At 56.1% G+C, this 21,351-nt stretch overlaps 2 protein-coding genes across 5 annotated transcripts in view; one reads left to right on the top strand and one right to left on the bottom strand.

The window, feature by feature from the left end:
• The window catches only part of TOM1L2 (target of myb1 like 2 membrane trafficking protein), a 124,628-nt gene extending 112,253 nt beyond the window's left edge, over positions 1-12,375 (bottom strand). For all 4 annotated transcript variants that reach the window (XM_062215596.1, XM_062215597.1, XM_062215598.1 and 1 more), the window contains exon 1: positions 12,240-12,375. In XM_062215596.1, coding sequence (XP_062071580.1) covers positions 12,240-12,291 — 52 coding nt within the window. In that variant the 5' untranslated portion in view covers positions 12,292-12,375. The remainder of the gene's footprint in view (positions 1-12,239) is intronic.
• A 5,218-nt stretch (positions 12,376-17,593) lies between these two features.
• The window catches only part of DRC3 (dynein regulatory complex subunit 3), a 30,066-nt gene continuing 26,308 nt past the window's right edge, over positions 17,594-21,351 (top strand). The window contains exons 1-2 of the mRNA XM_062216637.1: positions 17,594-17,753; positions 18,653-18,769. Coding sequence (XP_062072621.1) covers positions 17,594-17,753; positions 18,653-18,769 — 277 coding nt within the window. The remainder of the gene's footprint in view (positions 17,754-18,652; positions 18,770-21,351) is intronic.

The following is a 21,351-nucleotide window of genomic DNA, read 5'->3' as shown; positions in this document are numbered from 1 at the left end:
ACACTCCATATCCTCAGTTGACTCTCCATGTCCTGCGTGCGAGGCGTAGGTGTTTCTGGATGCCCCACAACACCCCCGGACAGAGGACAAAGCTGAACACAGACCGAGTGTCCCCTTGTGCAAAATGCTGGGGATCGCAACTGTGTCCGATCTGGGAGAATTTTTCAAAACCTGGGATCTCTGGACTTCACTTGTGGAGCCTGGCTGATCTGAAAACCCACAGTGCTCCACGCCCTGAACCTTCTGGGTGTCACGACAGCACTCAGAAACCTGGGGAGCGCCATGGGCTGCAGACGGCAAATGAAGGGGGCTCAACTTTCATTGCAACAGTGACTGGACCCACACAAGGGGCAGGTGCTGGGAGAGGCAAGGACGGGCCTGCCTCCCACCCCACACGGAGCTTCTGCACACCGAAGGCGTGGAGATTCCCTGATGGCTGTGCTGTTGGGCCTGCGCTATCTTTGGGGAACTCCCAGTTGGAACTCAGGCGCCTTCCTGAGCCAGCGGAAACCACCGTGCTCAGTGTCTCCACAAGTGGTGTGGGCGAAAGCCCTGGGGCTGCACTGCCTGGGCAGGAGTTGGCTCGGCCTGCAGTGAGCCATGGGACCTTGCGCAAGCTCCTGCTCTGGGCTGCCAAACTTCTTCATCTGTGAAGTAGAGATAACACCACTGTCTTAACAGTGTTTTCAGAGAAAATAATATTCCATGAGATAATGGGGGTACAATACTCAGCCAGCTACCTGGCACAGGGTGAGAGTCCAATAAATCATAGCCAACAACTGTGGCTTAGAAAGATGCTAATAATTATGACTGACAGTTACCATGAGTGCATAACTGTGTAGCACAAGTCCGAGAGTGCAAGGAAGGGAACCAGGAAACAAAAGCACACATCCTGCCTTCAAGAGCCCCCAGGCTTGGGGCTGGCGCCGTGGCGCAGTAGGTTAATCCTCCATCTGCAGCGCCAGCATCCCATATGGGGGCGGGTTCGAGTCCTGGCTGCCCCTCTTCCAATCCAGCTCTCTACTGTGGCCTGGGAAAGCAGTAGAAGATGGCCCAGGTCCTTGGGCCCCTGCACCCATGTGGGAGAAGCTCCTGGCTCCTGGCTTCGGGTCAGCACAGCTCCGGCCATTGTGGCCATTTGAGGAGTGAAACTATGGATGGAAGACCTCTCTCTCTCTCTCTCTCCCTCCCTCTCCATCTCCATCTCCATCTCTCCCTGCCACTGCCTTCCAGATAAGTAAACATTTTTGTTTAAATGCTGGTCGGGTTCCTGCATCCCACACTGAAGCACATGGGTTCAGGATCCAGTTCTGCTTCCGGCTACTGCGTGCCCTGTACACAGGTCAGAGACCTGGATTGAGTCTGGCTTCAGTCCGGCCCCACTGCCACCTGCTGAGGGCATCCGAGGTGCAAACCAATGCATGAGAACTCTCTCTCTGTCTTTCTCATTCTCTCTCTAATAAGCAAAAAATAAAGCAATAATTAGAAGAAGGCAATAACCACATGACAAGACACATGAGAACAGGAAACAGTCAGGAAAAGGAACCAGCAGGTCTGAAGATGGCAGTTTTCTGCAGGCCACGGTGCTAGGCGTCCCACACACATCATCCCATCTCATCTTCCCACAACCCCGGAGGGCCAGTAACCTCCCTCTGCTTTGCAGGCGACGGAAATGCCGGATGGCTGACATGGCCGACAAGCACCGTGAGTTCGGAGAAGAGAGTCTTATCGTACACGGGATGGTCTGGGGAGGCTGCCTGGAGGAAAAGGCTAGAGCTGACGGGTAAGTCGATGACTGGATGAAGAAAATGAGAGAATCTTCCAGGTCAGAAAGACTGGATGGACCACTAAAACAGGTGTGGTGAGAGAGAGAGAGAGAGGGAGAGAGAGAGAGAGATCTTCCATCCACTGGTTCACTCCCCAAATGGCTGCAACAGCTGGCACTGGGCCAAACCAAAGCCAGGAGCCCTCTCTGGGTCTCCCATGTGGGCGGCAGGGGTCCAAGGACTTGGGCCATCTTCTGCTGCTTTCCCAGGCACATTATTAGCAGGGAGCTGGACTGGAAGTGGGGCACCTGGGACTTGAACCCCTATGTGGTGGGGGAGCCATGGGCCGCAGAACTGGCCCCAAGAGACCTGTTTTTGAAAGGTCCCTTGGGGAAGGCGTTTGGCACAGTGGTTAGGGTACCGCATCCCTTTTCGGAGTGCCTGGGTCTCAGTCCCCGCTCCACTTCCTCAAGCATAGCTTCCTGTGGATGCTCACTCCAGGAGGCAGCAGGTGATGGGCCAAGTACTCGGGCTCCTCCCACCCACGAGGGAGACCTGCACTGAGACCCCAGTTCCCAGCTTCAGCCTGGCCAAGCCCAGGCTGCTGTGGACATCTGGGAATTCAACCAGGGATGGAAGATCTCTGTCATATCTCTCTCTCTCTCTCTCTCTCTCTGCTCTTCAAATAAATTAAAAAAAAATTTTAAAGATTTATTTATTTACTTGAAAGTCAGAGTTACACAGAGAGAAGTAGAGAAAGAGAGAGAGAGAGGTCTTCCATGCACTGGTTCACTCCCCAGTTGGCCGCAATGGCCGGAACTGGGCCGATCTGAAGCCAGGAGCCAGGAGCTTCCTCTGGGTCTCCCACATGGGTTCAGGGGCCCAAGGACTTGGGCCATCTTCTACTGCTTTCCCAGGCCACAGCAGAGAGCTGGATTGGAAGTGAAGCAGCGGGGACTTGAACCGGTGCCCATATGGGATGCTGGCACTGCAGGCAGTGATCTTACCCATTATGCCACAGCACTGGCCCCAGCAAAAATTTAAAAAGTAAAAGGCCTCTCCTCTAACCACAGCAAGCTAGGTTGGCACAAGTATTTCTGAACCTTACTTGTATCTTTTCAGACTATTAGATTAGCACAAAACACTTCGGGGTGATTTATCTGCTAGGTCAAGAGCAACGACCCTCGAGTGCAGCTCCTCTGGGTGTTATATTTATACTCCCTTCCTTGCCTAATATTTCAAGTCAAAAATAGATAGTGCTATATAGGAAGGTCGTACAGCAATACGCTAAAAGTGCTCACACAACTGTCGCATCTCCACGGCGTGAGAAAATGGGGGTGAAAGACAGAAGTAGTCCCTATATGAAGCAATTAGAATCTTAGCGACTTTGTAAGGAAACTGGAGATTCTTTTCCTTTGCATTTTCTGTATTTTTTGTATTTTCTACATGGTTATATGTGTTTTTTTTTTAAAGCACAATTACATGGGAGTTTTAAATACCCCAAACAGCCCACCTCGAGGCAGTCTATCTCTTTATTTGTTTTGTTTTGAAGACTTACTTATGGGGCTGGCACTGTGGCATAGCAGGTAAAGCCTCTGCCTACAGCACCGACATCCCATATGGGTACCGGTTCAAGTCCTGGCTGCTCCACTTCTAATTCAGCTCCCTGCTAATGCACCTGGGAAAGCAGCGGAACTTGGCCCAAATGCTTGGGTCCCTGCACCCATGTTGGGGACCTGGATGAAGTTCCTGGCTCCTGGCTTTGGATGGACCCACCTCTGGCCAGCGAGGCTATTTGGAGAGGGAACCAGCAGGTAGAAGATCTCTTTGCCTCTCTTTTTCTATAACCATGCCTTTCAAATAAATAAATAAAAAGACTTATTTACTTATTTGAAAGGCACAGTTAGAGAGAGAGATCTTTCATCTGCTGGTCCACACTCTAAATGGTCACAATAGCCAGTTCTGGGCCAGGTTGAAGTCAGGAGCCCAGAACTTTATCCGGGTCACCCACGTAGAGACAAACCCTACTCTCCGGCCCCACCAAACACACACACACACACACTCTCACGGATGGGGGCTTTGATGCTAAGAGCGAAGAAGGATCTTTTAGTGACCGCCGAGGGGAAACCCATGCCACCCCCCTAACTTAGACATCGCCCACAGCCCCCAGCTGGCCAACACCACGAGCAAAGCCTCCCCCCTCAAGCCTTACCTTCCCTCTCCTACCTCTTCCCATCACCAGGCAAGCGGAACCAGTGTCATCGCGCCCACCTGCCCCAACAGCCAGCATTCGCCGGGTTGTGTCTCTGCTGAAAGCCACCCCCCCCCACCTTCTCATTTCCCCAGGGACCAAACCGTGCCCGCCCATCAAAGCCCTGGTGTCTCCTGTGCCCCGTTCCCTTCCCACCCTGCTCCTCCTCACCTCTCGCACACCTATAACAGGACCACCCCCAGATCACAGCAGGCCCCTACTGCTGGTGACCCTGGGTAAGTTAGAGAACTTCCCATGGCCTCTGTGGCCTCATCTGCAGCATGGAGCCAACGACAGTGCACTGTGTGAGGGTGAGGCAGCCACACTTACTACAGAGAGTGCCACTGCAATCTCTGGCACATGGTTACAGCAACACTGATCTCAAAAAGCAAGTGCAGGGGCCAGCACTCTGGCGCAACCGGTCAAGCCACCACCTACGATGCATCCCATGTTGGAGCACTGGTTTGGAGTCCCAGCAACTCCTGCCTCTACTCTCGATCCAGCTCCCTGCTAATGTGCCTGGGAAGGCCCCGGAGAAGGTCCAGGCACCCGGCTTTAGCCTGGCCCAGTTTCCCAATCATGTAGCCATTTAGGGAGTGAACCAGTAGAAGGAAGATTCTCTTTCTCTCTCTCTGTCACTCTGCCTTTCAAATAAATATAAATATTTAAAAAATAAAAAGATTTATTTATATTTATTTGGAAGGCACACACACACACACACACATCTTCCATCTGCTAGTACACTCCTCAAATGGCCACAATGACCAGAGCTGGGCCTCCAGGTCTCCCACGTGGGTGCAGGGGCCCAAGTACTTAGGCCATCTTCTTCTGCTTTACAGGTGCATTAGCAGAGAGCCGAATCAGAAGTGGAGCAGCCGGGTCTTGAACTAGCGCCACAGGTGGCGGCGTGACCCGCTATGCCACGGCACCGGCCCCTAAATCTTTTTTTTTTTAAAGTTCAGCTATGATTATTACTTCTAGAGGTGTCCTCGCCGGCCCCCATCCTTACTGCACTGTTCTGTCTGTCAGTCTGTCTCCTAGGTTTAAGTAAATAACCTTGGGTAACCACTTGTTTCGTTATCCGAATTAAGTTCCTGTCTTTGGTCCCCTACCAGGCTGAGCATTCTGGTAAATGCTTAACTTGGTATACACAGTCCATAAAAGAACCATGAATGAATGAATGAATGCATGAAATGGGAGAACAAATTCTACCGAATCACAACTGGAATAGGCATTTGGCTGGCGGGTAAGGCGCTACTTAGATGCCCACGTCCCATATCCGAGGGCCTAGGTTTGACACCCACATCTGGCTCCTGACTCCAGCTTCCTGCTGGTACGGATCCAAGGAGGCGGCAGTGACAGCTCAGGTCATCAGGTTCCTGCCTGGGAGACCCGGGTTAAGGTCCTGGCTCAGGGCTCCAGCCTTGGCCCCGCTTCGGCCATCAAGAGCATCTGAGGCATGAATAAGATGAATAAGCAGACAGCAGTGTCTGTCTGTCAGTCTGTCTCCTGATTGTAAGTGAATAAATACACTTACGGTCTGACCACAAGAAAACCCGCGTGCAATGTTTGAAGACAGGTAAAGGAGCAGACTTTTCATGGAGAGCGGTGGTTCCCACAGTACACCAGCAGCAGCAGCCTCACCAGGGAGCTGAGCAAGGAGGAATGCCAGCCCCCAGGCTGAGGTCCTGAGGTGGACCCAGCGTCCTGTGTTAACAAGTCCTCCGGGTGTTTCTGGTGACGCTGAATCCTGAGCTCTGAAGACCAGTAACACACACAGAGACTTCAAAAAGTTTGTAGAAGGATGGAATTAAAAGATAAGTTTACTTTGGTGCAAAAAAATGTTGAAAGCCATGCATAGGATTTGCATCATATGCATTTTTCATGAGTTTAAAGTTTGTTTAAATTTTTATTGATTTGAAAGGCAAAGGGCCAGTGCTGTGGCTCAATAGCCTAATCCTCTGCCTGCAGCGCCGGTACACTGGGTTCTAGTCCCGGTCGGGGCGCTGGATCCTGTCCCGGTTGCCCCTCTTCCAGTCCAGCTCTCTGCTGTGGTCTGGGAGTGCAGTGGAGGATGGCCCAAGTCCTTGGGCCCTGCACCTGTATGGGAGACCAGGAGAAGCACCTGGCTCCTGCTTTCGGATCAGCACGGTGTGCCGGCCGTAGTGCGCCAGCCGCAGCGGCCATTGGAGGGTGAACCAACGGCAAAAAGGAAGACCTTTCTCTCTGTCTCTCTCACTGTCCACTCTGCCTGTCAATATATATATGTGTGTGTGTGTGTGTATATATATATATATATATATATATATATATATATATATATATATTAAAAAAAAAAGAAAGGCAAAGAGACACTGACTTACTCCCTAAAGGCCCACGACAGCCAGGGCTGCCGCAGGCCAAAGCCAGCAGCCAGGAACTCCATCCAGGTCTCCCACACAGGTGGCAGGGACCCACCAGGGCTTTTCATTAGCAGAAAGCCGGCACTGGAAATGGAGCCGGACTCTAACCTAGGCGCTCCGAGATGGGACACAGTGTTCCCAGTGGTGTTTTCCCCGCTGTGCCAAAAGCCTGGACCTTTTAAAATATTTACTAATTTGGCTCCCTCCCAAATGCACACAATGGACCCCAGGGGATGAGGTCAGAGCCAGGAGCTGGGAACTCAACCCAGGTTTCCCACGGGGGTGGCAGAAACCCAATTACTTGAGCCACCACTGCTGGGTCTGCATTCCTAGGGTGTGCATTAGCAGGAAGCTGGAACAGAAGTGGGGCTGGATGTGAAGCCTGGGCTCTATGATACGAGAATACAGGTGATTTACATGCTAAACCAGCCACCTGCTCCGGCATAAGCTTCCTGAGGTCCTTTATGTGACAGCCCAGAATGAACCAGAAGTGGATCCCGGCTGCATCCCGGCACTGACTTTGCACAAGTCTCTCAACTGCTCAGAGCCAGGGTATCAATGCCCAGACAGCTACATGTTGTGGAGATTAAGTGAGCTTTGTAGACAGCAGGTGCTTCCATACAGCAGGCGCTTAACAATGACTAGGACGGCTGGCTCATCTTGGTATAAACATCCCAGGCTACAGCTAGACACCGTGCACCAGGTATTGTCCAGCAGCCCTCAGTCTACAAACTCTACAACAGAATATCTGACATTTGCCTGTTTATTAAAACAGAATTATGGGCCGGCGCCGCGGCTTAATAGGCTAAACCTCCGCCTAGCGGCGCCGGCACACCAGGTTCTAGTCCTGGTCGGGGCACCGGATTCTGTCCCAGTTGCTCCTCTTCCAGGCCAGCTCTCTGCTGTGGCCAGGGAGTGCAGTGGAGGATGGCCCAGGTGCTTGGGCCCTGCACCCCATGGGAGACCAGGAGAAGCACCTGGCTCCTACCTTCGGATCAGCACGGTGCGCCAGCCGCAGCATGCTGGCCGCAGCGGCCATTGGAGGGTGAACCAACGGCAAAAAGGAAGACCTTTCTCTCTGTCTCTCTCTCTCTCACTGTCCACTCTGCCTGTCAAAAATAAAAAAAATTAAAAAATAAAAAAAAAAACAAAAAAAAACCCAGAATTATGGAAGAAAATGGATATACCTCGCCCATACTCACTCACACACACCACCAACAACAACAACATTCTGGCCAGAATGAACTGCTCACTGGCTTTTCAATGTAAATTAATCTGAACATAAATCTTACAAAAGGAATGTCTTAAAACTTTGGCCAACAAGGAAAGCTGCAAATACCTTGCAGGGCTCCACGGACCTCACGGGGAGGGGAGCACTGGTCTAGGACATCCAACTCCAAGTTCAACTCCAGATGGCTGTGGAAGGTCGCGATTAAGGCAGTAACATTTTGAAACTTGTTTCAGAAGAGGAAATCAAGAACTAAAGTCCTTTTTCTTCCTGCACATTTCTGAGCCTCTCACGTCCCTGTGTACCTTCTCTCGGCCCCACCCATTCGACTGAGGAAGCTTCTGGAACAGAGGGCAGGAGGGATGTGAAGAAGCTCAGAGCTGTGTGTCTGTCTGCGGTCTCAAGGTGCTGGCATGAGACCAAACAGTGTCAGGTTAGACCCAGGCTAGACCCAGCATCAGAGAGGACCAGTCTAGACCCAGCGTCAGGCTAGACCCAGCGTCAGAGAGGCCCAGTCTAGACCCAGCGTCAGGTTAGACCCAGTGTCAGGTAGACCCAGCGTCAGGGAGGCCCAGGCTAGACACAGCGTCAGAGAGGCCCAGGCTTGAGACAGCTCAGTGACTTAACTGCTCCTGTGGCCACAAACCCAGACATCGTCTCTGAGTGTGTCACCTTCGTCAAGGATGCCCTAGGAGCAGCGTTTGACAACTGGATCTCCAGCATCCGACACAGGTCCGCCACCCGAGAGGCACTCATGGATGTCTACAGTTGGACGAATGGCATTATTTAGGCTGTTGGGAAGGTATTTGTTTCCAAGATATATTTATTTATTTAAAAGTCAGAGTTACAGAGAGAGAGAGAGAGAGAGAGAGATATCTTCCATCCGCTGGTTCACTCCCCCAAGTGGCCAGCAATGGCCAGGGCTCAATCAGGCCAAAGCCAGGAGCTAGGAGCTTCATCCAGGTCTCTCACATAAGTAACATGAGCCCAAGGACTTGGGCCATCCTCTGCTGCCTTCCCAGGCCATAGCAGAGAGCTGGATCGGAAGTGGAGCAGCTGGGACTCGAACCAGTGCCTATATGGGATGCCAGCTTCTCAGGCGGCAGCTTTACCTGCTACACCACAGCGCCAGCCCCTGGGAGGTATTTTTTTTTTTTAATGAGGACCAGAGGGAATACAAGCAGAATCAGTTAAAGAATTAAACCCTTCACTGTCCTGCTCCCCTCCTGCCCCCCACCCCACAAGAGCAGATCTTCCCCCATGAGACCCAGGCCCTGCAGCCATCGCGGCTCCACTCAGACTGGGGGCCCCCTCCTGCCTCCTGCCGCCTTCCCGGGCCCGCCAGATCCTCCTCTTAGCCTGCAGAGTTCGTGGACAGTCCCCAGCAGCTCCTGAATGCCGGTGGCCCATAGGATCTGCATTGCCATGGTTGCTCCACACATCTGTTTTCTCTCCTGAAACCCTGAAGCCCTGGAGGACGGGCTGGGTGTGAGATCCTGGTCCACCTTTTTACGGGCTGAGCGGTCATTTCCACCCCCTGTTCCTAGGGTTCTCATGTCTAAAGCAGAAAGGACAATGAAGCTTATTCTCACAACAGCTCTAAGGTCAAGGCACGGTGTTGACAGCAGGTGCTTAACCTGGACGTAGACAGACCAGGGTCCCACTTGGGAGGCGCTGGGTTTGGCTCCAGCTCCAGCCTCCTGCCAAGGCGGACCCTAGGAGGCAGCAGCAATGGCTCAGATGACTGAACTTCTGCCACCCACGAGGAAGACCTGGATTGAGTTCCTGGCCCAGGCCTGGTTCTTGCGGGCATTTGTGGCATGAACAGCTGACATGGGGCTCTCTGCTCTGTCTTTCAATCTGTCTGACTGGGTCTCTGTCACTCAAATAAGTTAAAAAAAAAAAAAAAGAATTGAAAATAAACCAACCAGAATACTAAGTTATGCTTTAAAAAGATGGCTATCAGAACTGCTCTGTGGAAGCTACAGCCACTGTTGCAGTTATTAGTTTGCTGCCGTTATGTTTATTTCTGTGCGGCTGCCCTCTCCCAGCCTCCAACCCTTCAGGGAGCACACTTTTAAGATCACCTTTATGCTTGGTCACGACAGTGCAGCATATGTATTAGCACCTTATCTGTCCCCTCACCCTGCATCAACTAACTTGAACTACGATGATGACAGCTCTGCCTACTGGTTGCCTGGCAACGGGAGCCTCCATCATCTTTCCGGTCAGGTGTCTCTGATGAGCGACGGTGGACGGTGGTGGCTGGGAGGGCCAGTTTCCTTCACGGGTCACGGATGGGCCACTGGTCTCTCGTACCCTCTCCAGGAGAGCAATCCAAGCCTAACTGAATGATGCTGTTACTCATGCCGACGGTCAGATTTACTGAACCTCTGCTATGTTGTAGGCGCTATACTCAATGTATTACACACATTATGCTATTGAAACAGTGCCACTCCGGATGGCGCTCGCTCACTCGCTCTCTCTCTCTCGTCTTTCTAAGCAGATACACAGTCAAAAGCTCACACCATTTCCTGGGGTCACAGAGCTGAGAAACGGGCCCAGCCAACATTCAACTCAGGTCCTTCCTGACCTACGTATGACGTTCCTTGTACTTGATACGTATCCCAACATCCTATTTGTAATTCATTAAATCCCCTTTGAGTTCCCCTCCTCACCGATTACCCTGCATGTTAAAGATGCAGAACTTTCTATAATAAAGGGTGCGGAGGAGAAGGGAAAAGAAGAAACCCACCCCAAACTTGCAGGCTCCTCTGTAACTAGGAGGAGGGCGGCACCAGTAAGAAATGGCCTTTGGGATGCGGCTGCAATGGAATGGCCCCACCGGGAAGCAGGGGTGATGGGAGGAAGAACGGAAGGGGCGGGCCCAGAGAGACGCCTGAGCCAGCAGCAGAACCCCATCGAGGTGGCAAAAGAGACTTTGGGGCCCAGTGTCCATGACCCCTTATAAAAGCCACTACACGTGGGCTGGCGCTTTGGCACCACAGGCAGAGGCATCCCATTTGGGCACCGGTTCAAGTCCCGGCTGCTCCACTTCCCATCCAGCTCTCTGCTATGGCCTGGGAAAGCAGTAGAAGATGGCCCAAGTCCTTGCATCCCTGCACCTGCGCGGGAGACCCAGAAGAAGTTCCTGGCTCCTGGCTCCGGATTGGCACAGCTCCAGCCATTAAAACAATTTGGGGAGTGAACCCGGATGGAAGACCTCTGTGTCTCTAACTCCCTCTGTCTGTAGCTCTACCTCTCAAATAAATAAACACGATCTTTAATTAAAAAAAAAATAAAAAGCTACTACACCAGGAAGGCGTCCTGAATGCCTGTTAGCCAACAGGAGAGGCCTCAGGAACTTGCCAGGGCCCACGACAGGCTGAAAAGTGGTGGGAAATCGGTACGCAAAGCAGGAAGTGAACAAATCGCCACGGCCTAAATGAGTCGGGCCCCTGGGCCAGCAAAGGCTCCTCCCGTTCCTAAAGAGTCCTCCAACTAAGATGGTCAAAGGCGCGAGGCAGCATTCTTGAGGGGTCACGCCTGTCGCTAGCACCTGCCCCAGGTGGGAAAGCAGCTGCTTTTCCAGTTCAGGGAATCCCACACGGTGGCCACGCCAGAGTGCTTTCTCCCACGCGTGAGCTGTGCTCACCCAGGATGCTGCTCACCTCTGCGGCCATTTCCCAGGTGGCCAGAGCCCCACCCCACCCCCACCCTGAGAACTGCCAGCAGGCAACGCCGGGCTGGGCACCACCAGATCCCAGCTTTGGCAAAAAAACGGAGCAGAGCGGGGGGGGGGGGGGGGAGGTATTAGCAACCTGTTCACCACGCAGCTGCTATTAGGATCACAACTCCACAATGGGACCGCCCCGAACACCTAGCTAGCTCTCTCCCTCCAAACACTCACAGCGGAACTTCAACTCAGAGGGGGCACAAGGCCACTGTGCCCGCTCCAGGCTCTTATCACTCACTCGCACAGTCTCCCATCTTTCCCGGGACGTTCAATCCGGAGTGGCACCCCGCCCCCACAGCGCCCCGCCCCCCTCCCGCACCCCGTCCCACCACGACCCCCTCTACAGCTCGGCTGAGTCGCCTTGCCAAAGAAGCGAGTCTTGCAACCCGGGGCATTTTCTGGGGAGAAGCCCAGTCTGAGGGCTGCTGGTACTGACGGGGAGGGACAGGCGTCCGGGACAGCCGGGTGACCGGGCCCTGGCGGGGTGGGGGGGGTGGGGGGACAGAGCCGCGAGACTGGCAGGGTGGACGAGGGCGCTCCGCGTAGCACCACCTCTAGGGGACAGGGAGGGCCGGGCCCGGATGGGGAGGGACGCTGGAAGTCTCCCAAGAGTACGAGCTGGGCCCCGGGGGCGCCTCCTGGCAGGGCATCCCGCTGCCCAGCGGAGGCCTGGCGACCAGGATGCCGGACCCGTCCCGTGAGCTGGCCCAGCTGCCCGGCCCAGGCGCGACGCCAACAGATGCTGCGGGGCTGGAGGCGGGGGACCCTGAGCCGGGAGCGGCCCGCGCGGTCCGCACCAGCCTCCACAGCCGCCGCCGTCGCCCACCCCCGCCGCTCGCCGCTCGCCGGGCCTTACCGAGGCACTGTCCCACGGGCGTGCTGAACGGATTCCCCAGGAGGAACTCCATCTTGCACGGAAAGCGCGGCGGCGGCGGACGGGGCGTCCAGTCTGCCCGCCCGGGGCTCCGCCGTCGCCAGCCGCGGTCCCGACCTGACTGACACTTGCCCCCGCCCCACCCTCAGGAACGCCGAGCCCCGGGCCCTTGACCACGCCCCCTGGTCGCGTCTCTATTGGGCAACATCTACACAGCCCTCATCCGATTGGCCTTCGCCTTTACCTCAGTGAAGCTCCCACCCACCCCGCAGCGTTCGATTGGCCGGAGAGCGAGCTAGGTCACTGGAGTCCCCGTCAGGCGTAGCGGCACCTCCCCTGGCCCGCCTCCGAAAGAGAGGCTTTGCGTGTTGATTCGCCCATATATCGGTCAAGCTAGAGAATCCTTAGTATTATTGGATAAAGGACGAGTCAATCACTCAAACCGGGGCAAGGAGAGGAGGTGCATCCACGAATATCCCCGCCCACAGAAAGTGCTGATTGGGTAAACGTTTGTTTTCTCTAAGCCTGGTTGGTGTGGTAGGATTTCCCCGCCCCGAGAACTGATCACGTGATTCGTCCACGCTCACCCAGGATGTCGACCTCTTAACTTCCCCTTAGCGACCGAGCGGCGGCGCTTGGTTCCCTAGCAACCGGGGGACGCTGTTGCTGCGCGAACCCAGCCCGGAAGCCAGCGCCTGAGACGAGACGAGAGAAGACCCGAGGCGGACAGCCGGGAGAGAGGTCGGTCCACTAGTGTGCTCCCCAGATAACCTCAAAAGCCCAGGTCTCCCGCGTGGGCGGTGGGGCCGCGAGCACTCGAGCCAGCACCCGCCCCTTCCCAGGTGTGCATTGTTAGCAGGAAGCGGGAGCCAGGAGCTCCCGGGACTCGAACCCCGGCACCCCAGCACGAGACGTGGGTGCCCCAGCGGTGTCCTAAGGGCTGCTGAATCCCACGCCCACCTCTGCGAAGTGAGCTCACGGCTCCTGGGCCAGCCACGTCACGCTGGCTTCAGCCGGCCACAACACTTAGTCCTGTGTTTTCTGTGGGTGAGGAAGGAGAGGGTAAGGGCACAGGGCCAGAAAAGATTTTTTTTTAAAAAAAAGATTCATTTTATTTCTTTGAAAGACAGATTTACAGAGAGAGGTAGAGCCAGAGAGAGGTCTCCCCTCCACTGGTCCACTCCCCAAATGACCACAACAGCTGGAGCTGCACCCATCCAAAGCCAGGAGGCAGGAGCTTCTTCCAGGTCTCCCACATGGGTGCAGGGGCCCAAGGACTTGGGCCATCTTCCACTGCTGTCCCAGGCCATAGCAGAGAGCTGGATCAGAAGAGGAGCAGCCAGGACTAGAACCAGCACCCGTATAAGATGTTGGCACTTCAGGCCAGGGCATTAACCCGCTGCGCCACAGCGCCGGCCCCTAAAGCCCTTCCACACACAGTGTGTTCTCCAGTCTGCTGATCATTCCTCCAGGTTCCGGCTGTCATCGCCAACCTCTTTACGTCCATGTGATCATTTTGCTTTGGTACTTTGGGAATGCAGGGTCGTCCCCGTTAGCAACTCCGCTGTGTGACCTTGGCCAAGTACCCTCTTCCCCTCTACTGGGTATCTGAACCCTGTGCCGTGTCCCGGCCTGCAGAGCTGGCGTGTGATTCAATAGTGCGTGTGCACAGAGTCCACTGCAAACTCTGTTAGTGGCTGCTCCCCTCCTTAGTAATTCATGGGCACTGGGAACTGTGTGTCGCAGAGCCGATTGGCCCAAGGTTCCTGTTTCCCAGGAAACTGCTGCACCTGCTTCCCGGCGAAGAGGCTCTTCAGGTCACAGCGGTGTTGGACTCGAAGCTGCTGTCTCTGCCGCCTAACTCTGGCCTTCACTGACGCCACTGACAGGCAAGTTGGTGGGGACCCGGCCTGGGTGGTGAATTACTGACTGTATCCCCATAGCACAGTGCTGTTCGGGCCTCGTCCCTGACCCGGGACAGCTGTGAGAAACCTTGTGCACGGTGGCGGTGAGAGTGTCTGGAACCCTGGGTACAGCTGAGCCATGGTTAGGAAGATGGGTGCCATTTCTAGCCCGCTTCTGTTTTCTTACCTGGAAACTGGGGATGGGTTCGTCCTACGTGTAAATCGAGTCCCCAGGGAGCTCTCAAGTGCGACCCCCACCTCAGCTGTCACCAACCTCACTCCTCTTGGGGTTCTCAGTACTGTAGCTGGAATGTGCTTCTTAGAATTATTACAGTCCAGGGGCCGGCGCTGTGGCGCAGCGGATTAACACCCTGGCCTGCAGTGCTGGCATCCCCTATCGGCTCCAGTTTGAGTCCCAGCTGCTCCACTTCTGACCCAGCTCTCTGCTGTGTGGCCTGGGAAAGCAGAAGATGGTCCAGTCCTTGGGCCCCTGAACCCACGTGGGAGACCAGGAAGAAGCTCCTGGCTTCGGATCAGCACAGCTGCAGCCATTGCAGCCATTTAGGGAATGAACCAGCAGATAGAAGACCTCTCTCTCTCTCTGTGTCTCTGTCTCTCTGTCTCTCTCTCTGTGTGTCTGCAACTCTGCCTCTGAAATAAATAAATAAATAAATATTAAAAAAAAAAAAGAATTATTAAAGTCTGGGCGTGGGTGGCTTAACCAGGGCCCAGGTTAAGTAGCCACCCCTGGCTCCTGACTCCAGCCCCACATCAATGCAGATCCTGGAGGCAACAGGGGAGGGCTCGAGTGCTTGGGTTCCTGCCACCCACGTGGGAGACCCAGATGCAGTTTTTAGTTTTTCTGGCTTTGGCCTCAGCACAGCTCAGCGCAGCCCTCACCATTGCGGGCGTGGGGTGGGGTGGGGTGGGGGCCGTGCTGCTTCCGTGGGCAGAAGGTGGGATAGCAGTGGCACGTGTGGCCAGGGCCAGGCTGGGAGTGGAAGGTGCATACCTGCATCAGGTGCATCCAGGCCGGGGGCGAGGACGAAGAATCGGTGAGGATGGCCGGCGCCGCGGCTCACTAGGCTAATCCTCCGCCTTGCGGCGCCGGCACACCGGGTTCTAGTCCCGGTCGGGGCACCGATCCTGTCCCGGTTGTCCCTCTTCCAGGCCAGCTCTCTGCTGTGGCCAGGGAGTGCAGTGGAGGATGGCCCAAGTCCTTGGGCCCTGCACTCCATGGGAGACCAGGAGAAGCACCTGGCTCCTGGCTTCAGATCAGCGCGGTGCGCCGGCCGCAGCGCGCTACCGCGGCGGCCATTGGAGGGTGAACCAACGGCAAAAGGAAGACCTTTCTCTCTGTCTCTCTCTCTCACTGTCCACTCTGCCTGTCAAAAAAAAAAAAAAAAAAATTAAAAAAAAAAAAAAAAAGAATCGGTGAGGACGCCCCCTGTCCCACCTCACAGGGCCTGTATTTGATTTCCAGCTCTGGTTCCCGACTCCAGCTTCCTGCTGGCCCACACCCCAGAGGCAGGAGTGATGGTGCGAGTGGTTGAGTCCCTGCTGCCAGTGCGGGAGACCTGGATGGAGTTGAGGGCTCTTAGCTTCACCCTCTCACCCTGCCCACCCCCCACATTGGGAGCACCTGCTTGCGCTCGCCCCCCCCCCCACCCCCTTTGTGTCTGTTTCTGCTTGTCGAAAACAAGTTGTTGTTTTTTTTAAAAAAAAAAAAAAGATTTATTTATTTATTTGAAAGGCAGAGTTAGAGAGAGAGAGGTCTTCTATCCACTGATTCACTCCCCAGTTGGCCGTAACGGCCAGAGCTGTGCTGATACGAAGCCAGGAGCTTCTTCCAGGTCTCCCATGTGGGTGCAGGGGCCCAAGCACTTGGGCATCTTCTCCTGCTTTCCCAGGCCATAGCAGAGAGCTGGATTGGAAGAGGAACAGCCGGGTCTCGAACCAGTGCCCATATGGGATGCCGGCACTGCAGAGGGCAGCTTTGCCCGCTATGCCACAGCGCCGGGCCCCAAAAAGTAATTTAAAAGATCACAGAGACCTTAACAGAAAGGGATTGGAAATGCCCACAGAAGGGGTCACAGAACTCGCAAGGCCTGGACTCGGGCATGTGAGGGACTGAAGAGCCAGCAAGAAGGAGACAGCGTCTGTCTGTGTCAGTCTGTCTGTCCTGTGTGTACCCCCCCAGCCCCACCTTCCTCTCTCTGCCTCTGTGTCTGTTCCTCCTGTTCTTGGCGTCTCCCTGTGCCTGGCCAGGCCAGCTGTGGGGGCCGCACCCTGCTGAGCACCCTCATCCCCGGTCCCGAGTCTCAGCACGCAGGGACACGAGTGGGCAGCTTGGGACAGTGCCTCACCGAGCACTGGCCCTGCAGGGGACAAGGCAACTGCCAGCCAGCAGCTTGACCAGGGCTGCCAATGGTTGGCACCAAGAGGCCTGGACGGGGAGGCCTGGCACCGGGCCACAGCCCAGTGGGACCAGCTGTAGCTGTGGGGTCGAGAGATGGACCCTGGCAGGTGGCTCGGGTGCTTGCCAGGAGCACCCAGAGCTCCCTGGGGACACATGGATGGACCCTGAGGGGCAGCCCTCCGAGTTAGGACGCCGTCACAGGACCTGGCATTGTGGGTTAAGCCGCCATTTGTAACGCCCACATCTCATATTGGAGTGCTGGTTCGAGTCCTGGCTGCTCCACTTCCCATCCAGCTCCCTGCTGATGTGCCTGAGAAACAACAGATGATGGCCATAGTGTTTGGGAGACCCGGATGGACTCCAGACTCCTGGCTTTGGCCTGCCCAGCACTGGCTGTTGTGGCCATTTGAGAAGTGAACCAGCAGATGAAGGATCTCTCTCTCTCTCTCTCTGTCTCTCTCCCTCTCCCTCTCCTCTCCCCTCCCCTCCCCTCCTTCTCTCTCTGTCCTTTTCAAAGAAAGAAATCTTGGGTTAAAAAAAAAAAAAAAAAAAAAAACAGGAAACAGAGAAACCTTAAACCTTGAGAGGAGACCTCAGGGAGGGCGGCGCTGTGGTGTAGCGGATAATGTGGCCGCCTGCAGTGCCCACATCCCTTAGGGGTGCTGGTTCGAGACCTGGCTACTCCTCTTCCAATCCAGCTCTCTGCTATGGCCTGGGAAAGCAGTAGAAGATGGCCCAAGTGCTTGGGCCCCTGCACCCATGTGGGAGACCCGGAAGAAGCTCCTGACTCTGGATTGGCCCAGGTCTGACCATTGCAGCCATGTAGGGACTGAATCCGTGCATGGAAGACCTCTCTCCCTCTCTCTGTCTCTCTCTCTCTCGGACTTTAACTGTGCCTCTCAAATAAATAAATCTTAAAAAAAAAAAAACAGGGGAGACCTCAGCAGTGCCTGTCCCCCGACGGAGGAGGGGTGCGGGGCCTCAGGAGGGCGTGGCGCTGTCTTGCAGGGAACATGAGCCGGCTGCACAACTCCATAGAGCCGCGCGTGATGGACGACGAGATGTTGAAGCTGGCCGTGAGCGAGCAGGGGCCCCGCGAGGAGGCCGGGCAGCTGGCCAAGCAGGAGGGCATCCTCTTCAAAGATGTCCTGTCCCTGCGGCTGGACTTCCAGAGTGCGTGCCCGTGTCCCCCGGGCCCCCCCCGGGGGGCGGGAGTAGCCCCCTCTTCCCTCCCTCCCCACCTCAGCCTTCCCTGCTCCCCCTTCCAGCCCCAGGAACCCACTGCGGTCCTGGCACGGATGCGCTGAGGGCTCCATACTTAGTGCCGTCGCCGTGTGACTGTCCACAGCACCCCTGACCTGACTGAGAACAGAACAGATTAGAAACCCGTCCCACTGCCAGTCTAAGCCCCGGGGGGACCCCACACTGGTGTCTGCAGCAGGGAGCTCCCGGCAGGTAGACGCTAGGAGTCCCAGGCAGCCGGCAGCTAGAGATAGGAAGCAGGGGCCCAGTAGCCTTGGTGGGGGCGGGGGCGGGGGCGGGGTGGCTGAAGAAAGGGCAGGAAAGCAGGAGGGCGCAGGACGCCTGAGGCCAAGAAGCAGCCCGTGGGAGAATGGGGCTGGGGACCAGGTGGATCCCTCCCGCCTTGCGTCCCCAGCAGCAGAATGGGCGCCTGCAGCTCCCGATGTGAGACAGCCCAGCCGGGCATAGCTAGGGCGTTTTGAGAGGAAGCGGGGAGAGCTTTGCGGGGGTCCTGAACCCTCACCCCGTGCTTTGTGCACCTGCTCTGAACCTCATCCCTGCTCCATCTTGAGCCCTCCAGGCTGGCCGGGCGCCCAGCCAGCAACAAGGAGGGATCGAGATTCGTGGTGAGCAAGACGGGGTGTGGTCCAGGCCGGCCTTAATTAAGAAGCCTGTGGCTGCCCGCCCCTCCCCCGTCCTGAGTGCTCAGCCCCCTGCCGCCAGGGCACCTAGCTTCTTCCTCCAGGGCAGGGCGAGAGAAGGTGGGGCGTCTCGGGGCTCCCCTACGCCGGTCCAGAAGCCCACGCACTTCTCTCCTCTGCGCTTTGCAGACATCCTGCACATTGACAGCCTCTGGCAGTTCGAGAACCTGCGCAAGCTGCAGTTGGACAACAACATCATCGAGAGGATCGAGGGCCTGGAAAACCTGGTCCACCTGGTCTGGCTGGGTGAGGCCCCTTCTGCGCATGCGTCTGCTCCCGCCCACCTGCCCAGGTTGCGCTGAGCTCCGCCTCCCCTAATCTGCCGCCTAGCAGGGGTCGACACTCTCACGCTTGACCCTCAGCTGCCAGCCGGTCCTTAGCCTGGGCACGGCTGCTGTCTTTCAAAAGACCCAGGATGGCCGGCGCCGTGGCTTAACAGGCTAATCCTCCACCTTGCGGCGCCGGCACACTGGGTTCTAGTCCCGGTTGGGGCGCCAGATTCTATCCTGGTTGCCCCTTTTCCAGGCCAGCTCTCTGCTATGGCCCGGGAAGGCAGTGGAGGATGGCCCAAGTCCTTGGGCCCTGCACCCGCATGGGAAACCAGGAGAAGCTCCTGGCTCCTGGCTTCGGATCAGCACGATGCGCCGGCCGCAGCGGCCATTGGAGGGTGAACCTTTCTCTCTGTCTCTCTCTCTCACTATCCACTCTGCCTGTCAAAAAAAAAAAAAAAAAAAAAAAAAAGACCCAGGATTCACACTGGACAGAGCACAGCACAGACAGGCCATTCTGCTCCCGCCCGCCAGCCTCTCAGGCTGGGCGGGGCGCTCGGGGGGCTGCTACAGACTCCTCCCCTTCAGTTTCCACTCGGATTGACAGGTAGCCACTGACTGGCAGGGCCCCGGGAGCAAAGCAACAATAGCGGAAGCTGGTGGGCCTGTGCGTGGGCTCCGTGAGCTCCACGACCCCACACAGCACCCAGCACCCCCACTGTGCAGATAAGCAGAGGTCACAGTGCCTAAGAGCGACATGGGCTCTGGCCCTCCCTGCCCAGGCCGTTTGGATGAACAGTGGCCATGCACTGGCCTCCCGGGGGCATCTGGTGAGGGGCAGGTAGGCACCCAATAGGGAGAAAAGGATGGGCCTGCTGAGTTCCCACAGCAACCATAGGATACAGGTGCCTGGTACAGTCTACACAAGAGGAACCAAGGCTCAGAGAGGCCGAGGCGCATGCCCAGAGCCACAGGACCAAGCAGTAGCAGCGCTGGGACTCGGACCCACACCTGTCTGAGCCCAAAGCCCGTGTTCTTCCCGCCCCCACTGCACACACACACACACACACACACCCCTTACCCAGCACCCCTTATTGCTGATTCCTGGGCACGGTGGCCTGTCCACACCATCAGGAGCCCTCTCTCTCTTTAGCCAGCCCTGAGCCATGGCCCCTACCCAAGGCAGCCATGCACAGGCCATCTGAATGCCATTTTTTTTTCCTTTTAAAGTTTTATTGAGAGCTTCCATCTACTGGCTCTGCACCCCCAAGATGTTCAGCAGGGGCCGGGCTGGGCCAAAGCCAGGAGGCACGTGGGTGGCAGGAACCCACGGTACGAACTTGAGCCATCGCTGCTACCTCCCAGGGTCTGCATTTAGCAGGAAGCTGAGTCAGGAGCCAGAGCTGGGTGTGAAACCCAGGCTCTCCACTGTGGGACGCGGGCATCTTAATTGGCACATGAGCCAGCAGCCCAGCCCCCACACCCACACGGGACACAGGGCCGAGGGTGCAAGGTGCACCTAGTGTCGGCTTCCCTGCCCTGTGTCCTGGGATGCTCTGTGGGTAGCTTGGAGTTGGCCACAGTGGGAGTAGTGGGAGTGTGGACACCCATCCATCCCCCGGAACTAAGAAAGAACCACAAAGCAGGCCTCCCCCCACCCCCTGCTGTTAAGCACTCACCACGCATTCTTAGGGGCTGGGCCAGGCCCCTCAAGAACAGAACCTGGGGGCGAGTGTAGTGGTACAGTGGGTGAAGCCGCTGCCTGGGACGCTGGCATCCCGTGTGAGAACCAGTTCGAGTCCTGGCTGCTCCATTTCCCATCCAGCTCCTTGCTAATGTGCCTTGGAAAGGCAGCAGAAGATGGCCCAGGTGCTTGGGCCTCTACCACCCAGCCTGAGCTGTTGTGGCCATTCGGGGAGTGAACCAGTGGATGCAGCCAGAGGCAGGCATCAAACACGTGATGTACGATGTGGGCATCTTAACCTGCATATCAATCTCTCTCTCTCTCTCTCTCTCTCTCTCTCTCTCTCTCTCTCTCATTTATTTATTTATTTGAAAGGCAAAGTTGCAGAGAGGGAGAGGCAGAGAGAGAAAGAGTCTTCCATGCATTGATTCCTTCCCCAAATGGCTGTAATGGCCAGAACTGTACTGATCCAAAGCCAGGAGCTTCTTCTGGGTCCCCCAACAGGTGCGGGGGCCCAAGGCCTTGGGCCATCTCCTACTGCTTTCCCAGGCCATAGCAAAGAGCTGTATCAGAAGTGGAGCAGCCAGGACTCGAACTGGTGCTCATATGGGATGCCGGCACTGCAGGCGGTGGCTTTACCCGCTGCGCCACAGCACCGGCCCCTAACCTACCTCTTAACCACCGGGCCAACTGCCTGCCCCTGCCCACACGGAACTGACTGCAGGCATCGCCTGTTTCTGTGCTGTGCTATCTGCAGCAGGTCACCAGGGGGCGCTGTTGAGTCCCAGGTCCCTCATCTGTGGTGGGATGACGACACCTGTGCTATGAGGATTAAATAAGGCGGTGCCGGTCCAGGGCCTGGCACAGAGCAGGGG

This window comes from Lepus europaeus, chromosome 18 (genome assembly GCF_033115175.1).
Source record: "Lepus europaeus isolate LE1 chromosome 18, mLepTim1.pri, whole genome shotgun sequence".
Taxonomy (NCBI): domain Eukaryota; kingdom Metazoa; phylum Chordata; class Mammalia; order Lagomorpha; family Leporidae; genus Lepus; species Lepus europaeus.
The sequence above is the reverse complement of the archived record's forward strand: the minus strand, read 5'-3'. Positions and strand labels throughout refer to the sequence as shown.